This window comes from Puntigrus tetrazona, chromosome 11 (assembly GCF_018831695.1).
Source record: "Puntigrus tetrazona isolate hp1 chromosome 11, ASM1883169v1, whole genome shotgun sequence".
Classification (NCBI taxonomy): Eukaryota; Metazoa; Chordata; class Actinopteri; order Cypriniformes; family Cyprinidae; genus Puntigrus; species Puntigrus tetrazona.
The window spans coordinates 9,705,257-9,719,260 of NC_056709.1; the positions used below are offsets into that span (position 1 = coordinate 9,705,257).

At 37.1% G+C, this 14,004-nt stretch overlaps 1 protein-coding gene across 1 annotated transcript in view; it reads left to right on the forward strand.

The window, feature by feature from the left end:
* The first annotated feature begins 5,008 nt into the window (after positions 1 to 5,008).
* The window catches only part of col6a1 (collagen, type VI, alpha 1), a 29,874-nt gene continuing 20,878 nt past the window's right edge, over positions 5,009 to 14,004 (forward strand). The window contains exons 1-15 of the mRNA XM_043252236.1: positions 5,009 to 5,286; positions 6,336 to 6,465; positions 7,632 to 7,832; positions 7,915 to 8,074; positions 8,347 to 8,460; positions 9,004 to 9,024; positions 9,121 to 9,141; positions 9,220 to 9,264; positions 9,396 to 9,449; positions 11,013 to 11,057; positions 11,166 to 11,192; positions 11,337 to 11,363; positions 11,442 to 11,486; positions 12,541 to 12,594; positions 13,781 to 13,843. Coding sequence (XP_043108171.1) covers positions 5,199 to 5,286; positions 6,336 to 6,465; positions 7,632 to 7,832; positions 7,915 to 8,074; positions 8,347 to 8,460; positions 9,004 to 9,024; positions 9,121 to 9,141; positions 9,220 to 9,264; positions 9,396 to 9,449; positions 11,013 to 11,057; positions 11,166 to 11,192; positions 11,337 to 11,363; positions 11,442 to 11,486; positions 12,541 to 12,594; positions 13,781 to 13,843 — 1,095 coding nt within the window. The 5' untranslated portion in view covers positions 5,009 to 5,198. The remainder of the gene's footprint in view (positions 5,287 to 6,335; positions 6,466 to 7,631; positions 7,833 to 7,914; positions 8,075 to 8,346; positions 8,461 to 9,003; positions 9,025 to 9,120; positions 9,142 to 9,219; positions 9,265 to 9,395; positions 9,450 to 11,012; positions 11,058 to 11,165; positions 11,193 to 11,336; positions 11,364 to 11,441; positions 11,487 to 12,540; positions 12,595 to 13,780; positions 13,844 to 14,004) is intronic.

Genomic DNA, 14,004 nt, shown 5'->3' on the forward strand with positions numbered 1-14,004 from the left:
ATGTTGCCACTCTAAAAGTAAATTCAATTTACCATTGAATGTGTACAGTAGTGGCCTTATGTTAGAGAGTTTATTGAAAAAATGATCTCTTTGTAATCACCGGAGCATTTGCTTCTCCTCTCCTAACAGGTGTTTTTGTAATAATGTGTTTTCCAGACATTATTCTACAATAATGTGCCTGCCTCAATCTGTCACATGATCACATGATTTGGAAAAACTGAGAAAGGTTTTATCATGGTTTTGCTGAAGTGTAAAACAGGAGATGACACTAATGTGCATCTGTGCAGTCTGGGATCAGTTTGTTTTCTCATTAACACGGGCATATCACCTGAATTCAACTATCCATGTTCCTACAACATGTGCAGGTGATCTAACGTCTGCAACAACATCTGTTCACCATCTTAAATTGATAGAGGAAATGGGGCAGAATTATTCTTGTGCAATATAAATAATGATCTTATCCGCACAGATTACTTTGAATTATATTGCGTAACGTAATCATCATTCATCATTCGTTTCTCGCACATGCTCTAAAGGTTTTCATAATTCTAGTAAAATCTTTATTCAAATGTGCTTGGGGCAATCCTCAAGAGCTTATGATCTCATCCCTTGAAAATCTTACTGGCTTTCCTATTTGGATTTAGATCTGGTAAGGAAGGCAGGTATTCATTTGGTGAACGTTGGGCTTTTTCCAGCGTTCGAACAAAAGCTATGACATGGATTATTGTATTTTGCAGGTCAATGCTTTTGTCTGTCTCTCCTTTGCTTCAGACAAAACTCCCAGAATTGCAGAGTGCATTTCACCGGGATATAGTACTGGAAAAAATAATTCATACACATAAATAACAACATTAAGTGCAATAAAAAAAATTCGATTTCACAAACTTTTATGCTTACGTATACATTTTTCGTAAAAATAAGTCACTGTTTCTGCAAAAATATTAATACGACCACAACTGATATATAACATGTTTCTTGAGCAGCAAATCAGCAGAATGATTTCTTCAGGATCATGTCACTATGAAGACGAGTAAAAAAGCTTTTCCATCACAGATATAATTTATGTTTTAAAATATCACAATATTGCTAATTTTACTGCATTAATGAGCAAATAAACGCGGCCTTAGTTTTCTAAGTTTTAAAAATCTTTTTAAACATCTTACAGACCCCAAAGTTTTGAACAATACATAACATGATAACATCTAGAGTTTGGGGAGTTTATGTTACCTGCTGTTTTGTGATTATAATCTTAACCATTGAGACACCCAATAGATGGCCAGAGGTCAAGCTTAGCCCCTCCCTCACTCCCCATTTAACATGTCGAAATAACGTTCATTTTAAAGGCCGTGCACTTTGACCTGTCAGTCTGCCTTTGCCTTTGAACTTTCTTCTAGTCTGTTCTCACATTTGCCTTTTGCAGTTCTGCTTCAGCAAAAATCTTTTTTTTGCTGATTATGATTCTGTCTTGCAGTATACTTCCCCCTCACATATAACAGTGAAGAATCCTGATGTCATCCTCCTCGATGATATTGAATGAACCAGCGCAGCTGTCAGATTCTTCGCAGATTTACAGTAAGCCTCCACTATTAAATCCTGATTATTACCAGATGCTTTCCCCCCCTTTTTCCTCCCAGTCTTAGGGTACAAAATGATTTTTTCTCTTTTTCTCTTCATGGAAGAAAAAAGCTAAGAGAATGAGATCAGTGGAAAAAGCTTTCTGAGCTCTGGCTAAACATCGGACTCCTGTAAATAGAATTTTCAAGGAGAAATGAATCCTTTCTTTGGGGGGAAAAACACACCTCTCTTTCTCTTCAGTTGCCACCAGGCGACTATTTTGATCCAAAACATATCATAAACATCCCATTTCACACTTTCACCCTCCCTCTGTGAAGAATAAGCACGATATTACCACATTTTTTGCACATAGTACCTTATAGTACCATGTAAATATTAATTAGTACCATGGTACCACCACAGTACCTTTTTTATTGTAAAGAACCATGACTAGATTTCCCCAAGGACCACCCTGATCTCCCCTCTCATGCAGTGTTCATTACAGACCGAGAGGGAAAAAAATCTTCCTCTGTTGGTGAACCATGCTACTTTTTTTCCTTTCTATTTTACGCAACACTGCTAGATGTACAATGAATGTAGTGTCTTCACTTTACCAGCTTTGCAGTCACTCTTTCCAATTTTTAAAACGTAGCTGCTGTTGCCTGGACTCTCTCAAAGCCGTCGTGTTCCCATGCTCTCACATGAAGTCTGTCGTTGTGTACGAGACTGAATGATGGTGTCGTTCTTCACTCACAATGTTGTAATTATAATGTCCCAGAGTGTCATCTTGAATTTACTGTAGCGCTAATGGGAGACATTAACCCAGACACGCCGTTCATTAACTCCAGATAGTCACTATTTCACTGCGATCCTGTGATAGTGTCATCGTTCCAAAAAAATGTATGAACACAAAGGTATAGATAATTTATCTCAATTGATGACATTATTTGGCGTGTTGATTTACATCAGCTTCATTTTACAGATTGCAAACCAGCAGCTATAACCCATCCCACGCAATATTTAGGTTGGTGTTCACACAAATTATGTTTTATTGTTTAAGTAATATGTGTGTAATATCCTTGTTTATATATACACACACACACACTATATTGTATTTGCTCACCCATGCAAATAATCAAAATCAGGTGTTCCATGGCCACGGGCGTATAAAATCAGGCACCTAGGCTGAGAATGGGTCACTCTCAGGAGCTCAGTGAATTCCAGCATGGAACAATGATAGGATGTCACCCATGCAACAAATCTGGTCATGAAATTTCCTAAAGAAATTCAACTGTCAACTGTCAGCTGTGCCATAAGAACATGGAGGCATTTGGGAACAACAGGAAGTCGTCACCTCAAAAGGGTAGGCTATGTAAACTGACAGAGCAGGATCAGCGGATGCTGAGGCTCATTGTTCGTAGAGTTCGCTACAGACCTCCGAACTTCACGTAGCCTTCAGATCAGCTCAAGAACTGTGCGCAGAGAGCTTCATGGAATGGGTTTCCATGGCCGAACAGCTGCATCCAAGCCACACATCAAGTCAAGTGCAATGCAAAGCATCGGATGCAGTGCTGTAAAGCACGCTGCCACTGGACTCTAGACCAGTGGAGACGCATTCTCTGGAGTGACGAATCGCGTTTATCCATCTGGAAATCTGATGGACGGGTCCGATGTGTTTGGCGGTTGCCTGGAGAACGGTACTTGTCTGACTGCATTTTGTCAAGTGTGAAGTTTGGTGGAGGGGGGATTATGGTGTGGGGTTGTTTCTTAGTTCCAGTGAAAGGAACTCTGAATGCTTCAGCATACCTGACATTTTGGACAGTTCCATGCTCCCAACTTTGTGGGAACAGTTTGGAGCTGGCCCTTTTCTCTTCCAACATGACTCTGCACCAGTGCACGAAGCATGGATGACAGAGTCTGGTGTGGACTGACCTCAACCTGAGAGAACACCTTTGGTATGAATTAGAGCGGAGACTGAGAGCCAGGCCTTCTCGTCCAGCATCAGTGTGTGACCTCACAAATGCGCTTCTGGAAGAATAGTCAAAAATTCCCATAAACACACTCCTGAATCTTGTGGACAGGCTTCCCAGAAGAGTTGAAGCTGTTATAACTGCAAAGGGTGGACCGTCATATCGAACCCTTTGGATTAGAAATGGGATGTCACTTGAGTTCATATGCGAGTCAAGGCAGGTGAGCAAATACTTTTGACAATAGTGTATATATATATATATATATATATATATATATATATATATATATATATATATATATATATATATATATATATGCTTGTTTGATAACCCTTAAAATGGCAGAAGAAAAAAGGTCATTAATAGCTTGTTTTCATTACTGACTTAAAATTGTGATTTTAAATTTTCTTTTTAATTCTACCATTAAAAAAATAATAACACACACACACTTAAAGAAGATAAAAAATATAGGCTATGAGCCACATAACTTTTGTAGAAGGAAACATTCAGTTATAGAGAAGTATGAAAAACCTCATAATCGAGATCTTAGCCAAAACTGAGCAAAGCATGTTCTCTTCTAAAACAATTGTGACTTATTAAAATCCGCACATCGGTGGCGCTGTTCCTCTTTCAAAAAGAAAAGTTAAGAAGGGAGTGCCGCTGTTTTTTGCCTTTCATATGTTCCTTTTGATTCTCTCTCTCTCTGTCGTCTCATCAACTGGTGTACGAGTAGACGAGATGCAGATGTGGAAAGACCTTTAACCTCCCCCTCTGGAAGAGAAAAGACATGTCAGATGTCTCGTTAATTCGTTATTCTCTCTCAAACTGTTAATCATCTAGCTGTGTATCTTGGGTACACTTTTATAACCTCTCAAACGCACATTTCACTCAAAGACTTCATTACACATCGCTAACAGCACGGCTCTTTCAGTATGGCTCATTCTCTCCCAGAGTAAAAACGCTTCTGTACATCTGACCCGCAGCGCTTCAGGTCTCCTGCACGTGCACACACACACCAGAACTCAACTATAGAAGTGGTTTCCATGGTAACCATACAATAATGGTAATAGAGATCCTATCACTGAAGATTTTTTTTTTTAAATAGCCTATATTCGTACTTTATTTATGACTTTATAATATTAGCAAAATTTATATAATTTAGAATATATATACAGTATATATATATATATATATATATATATATATATATATATATATATATATATATATATATATATATATATATATATACACACACATATATACACATATATATTTTTTATTAATAAGTATTTTGTTTAGGTTATTTCCAAATGATAATTAATCAACAAAGCGTTTTCAAACAACAGCATTAAGGTGCATTTGGCGCAGTAAATAGGCTATGATCAAGTACGTATTGATTTTAAAGACACCTAATATTTAGTTTCAGGGCCTAACATCGGTGTTATCCCTGAAGTAGCGGAGAGTAACCCGAACTCCTCCTCCTCCTCCCTGCTGCTGTAAGGCGTTTCATTCTGCTGCGCGCGCTGAGCGGACGCGCCACCGTGCCACTGTCCGCCACTTCATCTCATCCGAGCCTATTTTCATATTTCACCAGCAGTCATATCACTTTTTCTGTTCTGTGTGTCCCTCAACCTCCGTTTGCACGGTTAACGTGCAATAACATCAGGATCTATGGCGCTTAATGGATATATATTGACCGCTCTGTGCGCACTTTTGGCAGGGATCATCGCTCAGGATGCCCAAAGAATCTCCTTCAGAGGTAATTGTAAATATTTTTCCGTCCGTGTTGCATCGATTGCCTTGTTTGTGAAGGAAATATACGTATTGCATGTTCGGTGTTAATGCTGTCCCTGTGCGTAAAAGTCGATTATAAGTTACATTGGACTCAAACGCATCTGCAAATGAACGATGGACACATATATGGGTTTTCAATGCATGCAACGTTCGCTTTTTGTTATAATAAACGTTATAATAAGTCTTACAGAGGTGTTTGGAACCAAAGTATTGGGTAGTGAGTGGAATCCTCGAAAGGTATAAGCTAGTTAAGGATAGTAGGATAGTCAAATGTTTTAAAGTGCGATAGTTTAAAGAGTCACAATATAGCAAATGACAGAATGCATTATTTTATCATATTATTTTCCATATTATAGATGGAATATTACATATCTATCCATAAGGACATACCTATGGTGATATGATGCTACTTGTTTTAAAGCATATGCAGGAGATTATTATGTTTAATGCAAAAACAAAGAGCAAAATGATGCTTCAAAGCAAATAAAAGTTATATTAGATTTATATAACCTGCACTGGAGTTGGTAAAAATATGATGAAATCATTATTGTGATTGAGTAAATCTTATCTGACTGTCCCAAAAATGGATTTTGAAGTTCATTTGCTTAGGTAACCATTTTAAGACTTTTGGGTGGTTTACTTATCCTGGTACATCTGTAATGCCTGTATACATATACATACACTTTAATACTGTATTCAAATGATCTATAATGTCACATGACTGCAGGGTTTTGGTCAGGTGATGCTAATTTCTCAGATTGATAATGGAGCGACAACTTTATCAGCCACCAATAGGGGGAGCTCATTATTTTTCCTAACTGACCATAATTATCATGACTAGGAAGTGACAGATAAAAGGGAGTTAATATTTGTATAGCACTGTAAACATGGGAATGCATTGCTGCTGTTTACACAGTCAGTTTCACGCTGTTTTTGCCAGCCGATGTTTTCCTGAAATCAGGTCCTGGACTCATTAAAACATCATTTTGTGATTTTCCTTCTGTCGTCCTGCAGAGTGTCCTGTGGACTTGTTCTTTGTGTTGGACACGTCTGAAAGTGTGGCCCTCAGATCCAAACCTCCAGAGTTTTACATAAACCAGATCAAGACCTTCACAAAGCTGTTCATCGAACAGCTACAAAACCTGTATGCTATCTTTAAATTACACATTCTGATTGATGTGTCGAAAATATTAACCAAGAAATTGATCATATATCAATTTTTGTAATATGTAGCTTATGAAGTATATCTTAGAAAATGCAAATTCATAATTTGAATGCCATATTGATATCACATGACCATTTTTTTTTTCTAATTGCATGATTCTGCACACTGTCACAGTGTTACTTGACATTTTTTTTATACTATTATAGTTTTTATTCATTTTTTTAAATTAACTTCTGTTTTTTTATTTTTCAGTTTGTATTCTAGTTTGACTTTTTATTGGTAGTGCATTTTTGTCATTACTAACAGTACTAATACTATTTCTATTTTAAATTATTACAATTTTAGGTTACATTTTTGTTTTGGTTTTAATTATTTATTTTTAATTAGCATTTACTGAACCCAACTCAAGTTGATTGTGTTAAGTTTTGTTGTTTCATGTTATAGCTATATTTATATTTCAGCATTATTCGGTACACAAAATGTTTTTAATAATGCTGTAAAATGATTAATAGCATCCAAAATAAAGGTTTTTGTTTACATATGTGTGTGTGTGTGTGTGTGTGTGTGTGTGTGCTGTGTGTGTGTGCTGTGTATTTTTGTTATGTATATTGAAAGGCACAGCATATATTTTGATTAACATACTTTCCTTAAATATATGCATGTATGTGTAAATATACACAGGACATGCACATAAATGTTATGTAACCAAAACCTTTTTTTTTGGATGCGAAAAATCATGATTAATCGTTTGATAGTACTAGTTTATAATAGTTTTTATTTTATTTTACTTATTGATAATAATTTTGGTCAGTATTGTTGTACCTGCCAGCAAACAAATGTTCTAATAGTGCATCTTTAAAATTAGTTAACATACATTTTCACTATTGCTTTCACTAACTCTTTAAATTAGGGACACGCATGCACTATTAACTAAGAATTTTCCCTCATTAAACTCCTAATCGCTGCTTACTAATTTCAGAATACGGTCATGCAGAATAAGCTATGAACACCTCTATAACAAGCGCTAATAAATAGTCAATATGCTAGTAATATGCATAGGGCGATATAATAGTACGGTTATATAATAGTTTGGACATAGAAATAAAGTGTTATCAATATGGTTATATCTGTTGTGTTTTTGCCAGACCACAGCCATGTGATCGCAGCGTGACGTGGAACTCCGGAGCGCTGCACTACAGTGACGACATCGAGCTGGTGATGGGACTAGTTGACCTGAAAACAAAAAAAGTTGACCTGAAGGCGGCCATAGACAAAATCAAATACATCGGCAAAGGAACGTACACCGACTGTGCCATCAAGGAGGGCATCTCTGAGCTGCTCCGAGCGTACGTGAAAACCGATGTTGCTAAAAACGGTGATCCTTACAAACAGCCATGTGTGAAAACGGTCAAATCCATCTGTCTGCAGGGGCTCCCACTATCACGAGAATAAGTACATAGTGGTGGTCACGGATGGCCACCCCGTGACCGGCTACAAGGAGCCGTGCGGCGGGATCCAAGAGGCCGCCAATGAAGCGCGACAGCATGCCATCAAAGTGTTCGCTGTGGCCATCTCACCTGACCAGGAGGTACCCTACGGACGCTGCTTCAAGTGTATTGCACGCAGTACAAAGCATGCAATGGGTTTTTAGTCAGATACGGTGCGACTTTACTCGTAAACAACGTCGAAAATGAGACATCCTTTTCTTATGTAAGCGGGTGACCATAATGAGCAGCGTTGTGGGGTAGACATGCTGATGGCCAAAAGTCTGGTCGCACTAAATGTGATGCTTTTGATAGGAAATGTATTGCAGTTGTTTTTGGACAAACAGTAATTTTCTTTGAACCGTCTTCTTCTCAGGACACCAGACTCTCTGTCATCGCCACAGATGCGAGCTACAGACAGAACTTCACCGCTGCAGACAACTCCCGCTCCACACAGATGAACACCATAAACACCATCATCAACATGATCGTGAGTGTCGTAACACGAGCTCACCACAACAATGGCGTTTAAGCGGTTTTCCTGTGGATTCATGGGTCAGACTGACCCAAACACAATCGACATGGCTGGAGAAAAAGGATTAGGAAACTGCTTGAAATTGCATGATTAAATTTGCCTGATTGCAAGATTATTTTAGCTTAAACATAAAGTGTGCTTTGAGCTATATTCGACGTATGGGGTCAGTATTATTATTATTTTCCTTGGAAAAAATTAATACTTTTTCTGGCTTCATTAAATTGATCAAAAATGACAGTAAAGCATTTATAATTTTACAAAGAATTTTGGTTTCAAACTGAAAAAAACAATACTGGTTTTAGGCGAATTTTTCAGTATTCGTAATGTTGGAATGGTTTTGCATATTAAAATTGATCAAAAATTGATATAGTCTCAGTACAGCATTTATTTATTAATTCACATTTCACTAAACGCTTGAGGGAATATCACTCACTCATGCCAGCGGCGTTTAGATTCTGTCTAAAGTTGTCTTTTCTCTGTTTTTGCTTTTCTTTTTAGACAAACGAAACAAAGGATGTGGTATGTTGCTTTTCCATAGCTTTTGCACATTTCATGCATCTTATTTTAATTTTGTACGTTAGAATATTAATGCTGTCTTCTCAATCTTTCCTTCAGTGCTGCTCCTTTGACTGCAACGTAAGTAACATTACGCGTTCAAACAGATCTTTTATGGATGTTTTGGGCTTTTAACTGTTTCATGCAATATTTTCAAAGGCTCCTGGAGGCCCTCTGGGACCCCCTGGTGAACCAGGACAAAGAGTGAGTATTAAAAAATACATTTTTATGTCTTTATAGAAATCACCTGTTGATTCCTATGAAACGTTACACATGTTCAGTTTACTCTCAGCGTGCACAGATGACCGTGGCCTAACCTTTTCTTTTTACTCCAGGGAGAGGATGGAAGACCGGGTATGCCAGGAGAGAAAGGAGATGTTGGCGCTCCGGTAAGCATCTGCTATCTGCTTGTAGATATACTCCCGTTTAAAAGTGATTTGTGGGTGTTTGTAGGAATACATCTGACATTTCTGACCTGTTTCTGATCCAGAAAACACTCAAGATTGATTGTAATGCTGAACTGTGGTGTTTAAGATAGCATTAATATTATTATTATCATATTTAGATGTATTTATAACATCTTTTTCTTGCATGTGTTTGTATTTATATATAGTATCCACACATATATTATCTAAACAAAAACATTTAATTAATAGCAATTAATCATCTGACAGCGCTAATAAATACACACATATTATATACTTAATAAATATCCACAGAACACACACACACACACATAATATGTAGATTTTTATTTAGATGTGATTCATTTTTACAGAATTAATAGAACTCAGAACTCATGTCTAAAACCCATTTACACTAATAATGATAACTATAAACATAATACTAAAGGTAAAGTTTTAAAAACATTTTATGATTCTATAAGAATAGAGATGTTTCACCACAACTGTAACAATATCAGCACAGAGAAACAATATCATTGGGATCACTTTCTCAATTATGTTTTTTCAGCTGATCAACGATATAAACATTGACAGCCAATCAGAATCCAGCTGAATTCTTCAAAACTGCGCTACGCACTGATTATTAACAGTAACACTAAAATAACGATCCCAATAAATATCTTTAAAGTCATTATTATACGTTTGACTACGCTTTTTGCTAATGCTAATGATTTTTTAGATTAAATGGGATGTGCAATCACATTAGCATTAGCAAAGAAGTTTCCTGTTAGTCGACGTGCATGTGAACCTGTTGAGAGAATCTGCATATCACCCTCACACAAAATTCCCGATGGTGTACATTTGATAAATACTTGATTGATTAGTTAAATCAGTTTTGCCTGCTAACATTTAAGGAAGGACCACACCTTAAAAACAAAGTCAAAGTATGCAGTTGTCAAGTGCAGGTGCTGATTAATACGTTTCACATGGCTAGGAGATCACCCAGTCGAATAAACGTTCCATCTGTCCCTGAATTTCTTTGTTGATAATCCAATCAAAGCAAAACCCTCGACTGACCCCTATTTCTATCATCTTCTGCAGCTGTTACAGTTTCTACGATCTGTCTTTTTTTTTTCCTCTGGACTTCCTGTCTGCCACATGCATAGAATTTTAAAATATTTGTCAGGATGTTTTCAGAGATTTGGTCATTATAAGTGTCATAAAAGAAGCAAACACACCCACGCTCTGGAAAAAGTCCAGCTCTGCTATTAAACCGCGCATGATGACTTTTACAGCAAACACTGTTTGTGTAGACATAACAATAATTACATACAGCATAAAGCCCTGTAGCGTTTTTCTTCGAGGTATTATCTTGATTACCTCAATTTGCCTCGTCTATCCTCAATTAAGGCATACGCGTGATCTTAAATGGGGTTTAGAGGGCAGCCATGTTAACAAATGTCTCTGTATTAGTGATTTATATCACAACCGCATCCAGCAAAACTCTTTTTGGCATTCTCTCTGATGTTTCTTTACTTCTCCTATTAGGGAAATGTTGGTGATCCAGGTCCTGTCGGTTACCAAGGAATGAAGGTCTGTCTTCCGCTCTCTCTCTCAAATATTTACATTCTGTTTATGTTTCAGTTGATTTGTGCGCTCTTGCTGAAATGCTAATCTATACTGCTTTTCCTTTCCTTCCAGGGAGACCAAGGAATAAGAGGCGATAAGGTAATAGAGGCAGAGCTTCCTTGCAGATTCGACGGACATTTTTTTATCAAAAGCACATTCCAAGAGTCTGCAGTTGATTATTTTATCTCATAATTCATTCTGGAACTGTGCAACGTCACAAATGCACTTCTGTTTTATCTGCAGGGAGAGAGAGGTCATAAGGGTTTCAAGGTGAGCTTTAGCCGTTGAGTCTTACCTACTTTTCCCGGTTGTTTATCCTGCTGAACTAAATCCCAATTCTAATTTTAGGGAGACAAAGGTCAACATGGTCTTGATGGCGTTGATGGACGTAAGGTAGGTGCTTATGTTCAAAGTGTGATTTTAAAGGGATAGTGCACTTAAAAATTAAGATTCTGTCGTAATTAAGCAAACCTGCATAATTCTTCCATGGAACAATAAAGGGAAATTTTGCCTAATGTTTGCTGCTATTTTATTCAGAGTGAATGGAGTCAAGGACCACCAAAGTCAGAAATGTAGGAATAAAATGGCTAATATGACTACATTTTAAAGAGACAATACTGGAAATATTTGCTTTATTTTTTTTTATCTGTCCTATAGTGCACAAACTGTATGGTATGTCTTTGTATTTTCGCCAATACTGCATCCTTTTCACCTTTATCATGCAGAAAAGAACAGTGTGAATGTTCTGTAAAATATCTCCTTTCGTGTTCCATGAAAGCAGTGTTCACATGAGCATGAATAAATGAATTAAATGAGTCATTAATGAAATGAATTATTCCTAAAATAATATGCTGCTGTTAGATTTGATGTTACTTCTCTCTCTTTTTCCTGTGCTGCTTTCTCTGGCATCCTCTTTCTGATTTCAGGTTAACAGTATCTGAAAAACAGATACCCAAAAAGCATGGTTATCTCTCCTGTCTATGTGACACTTGTTCCATTTCTGCTTTGTGTTTTTTCTTAAGTGTGTCTGTGCTTTGTGAAAACAGCCTAGTCTTGTGTCTCTGACCCTTCACTTAACTTTGTCTTCATTCTTGGGTCCTATTTGCTCCTCAGTTATTTCTCGACATGTACTGTAACTCTTTCCAAGGCATTTTCCACTCAACAAATCACTGTCCCTATACTTCACTCCTCCATCTGCACACGATACATCTGAGCTCACGGTAAAACTTTATCGTAGTGTGATTTACAACATGCATCTCTAGCCGTTGTTATTTTCAGTCTGCATTGCATGCAATCTTGTTTTGTAATGCTTTCTTTAAGTGCTTCATATATTTACTCTTTCTTTGCATGATGTCTCCCTCAAGTTAATAAAATGCAGTTGAGGGTGTTTGACTCCCACCATAAAGAAGATTCTTTATGTTTTGTGTGTGTGTATTTAATTTCATAGGGTGAGGCAGGATTCCCTGGCCTTCCAGGCTGTAAAGGGTCACCAGGGCCAGATGTAAGTATAACTGTTAAAAAATATGTATTTGTGCATCATCTGCGCTTTTTTATTATCCACCACGAGTGTTGGATGTTGACAAATGTTAACAGCAAAGGTGTGAGAGAATAATAGATTCTTCATTTTCAAAATTCTGAATAAAATCGTAATATTTCATTTCATTTGCAAAAACAGATAACTTTGACTAGATAAAAAAAATGACAAATGCAGCTAGCGCTGACTAACACAATAAAAACATGATAGCATAGTAAAAAAAATACATGATTTTTTGAAAAATGACAAATTAAAAAGGTTTTTGCAAATAAACCGCATTGAATCTGGTCGTCTTTACAGGGTATTAGGTATTTCTGCACAAAAATGGAAAAAAATACCAAAAGAATAATTTTTAGCCAAGCCACATTTACAATCTTTATTTATTCCCTATTATTTCTAGTGCCTAGTACCATTAAATGTATTAGGATCACATGTGTGGATGGCAGTATGCATAATGAGATTATAAGGAGATAAAGCCATGCATAATAAATCACGTTGTAAGCTCCATATACGGTTATTTTGGCAAAGGAATTTTGCTTGTGCCTTCATGTTTATAAATCTGCTAAGCGGGATTCATGAAGTGAACTTTGTGCAGGTTAGAGAGCAAAAAATATAGTTGTTTGCAAAATCTTCCTTTTGTCCATACAAACTTACTGTAAGTGTTTACAGGTGTGGACTCCCGTGACTGTCTACCAGCTGAGTGCATGTTTACATCAGATTACTTTGATCCAGAAGTGTTTAAACTTCTGCTGATCCAGATGCATTTGAGATTTATAGATTAGGTTAATTAAGTTATAGATCCACACGTCTAGCTATCAGAATCTAATTAGCTGAGTTGGATCTCATTCTCCTACAAAGCATCACCTCAGCAGGACTGTAGAAGCTCCCGCCCCTTTGAGCAATGCTCATTGGCTGTGCTCTGTGTCAGTCCGTCTCACGAGTGCCTGTTTCCACTCAGCCTGCATCTGGAAGCCAGGACGCCTCTTGAGCAGCCAAACCTTTGCCAAATTTGACATCCAAGCTGTTTTCAGAACTCTGCACAGAGTTTGTGCTGTGTTTACATTCTGTTGTAAAGAATATGCTGAATGAAACGTATGTTTGTATGTTTTTCTGAATTATTCGCAAATAATATTTTTTACATTTAATTTGGTAGGGCTTGCAAGGAGAACCAGGTCCTAAAGGAGACCCCGGCCAATATGGATCCAAAGGAGGAAGAGTAAGGGATTTCAAATTTAGGTTGTGTTAGAAATCATGCTCAGGCAGCAACAAATGCTCACGGTTGATCAAGATGCGATCGATGTGTGATATTGGCTTTTTGTAAGCCATTTCCAGCAGTAAAACATATTTAAGTTTAGAAACATATCATCTGGGTTTAAC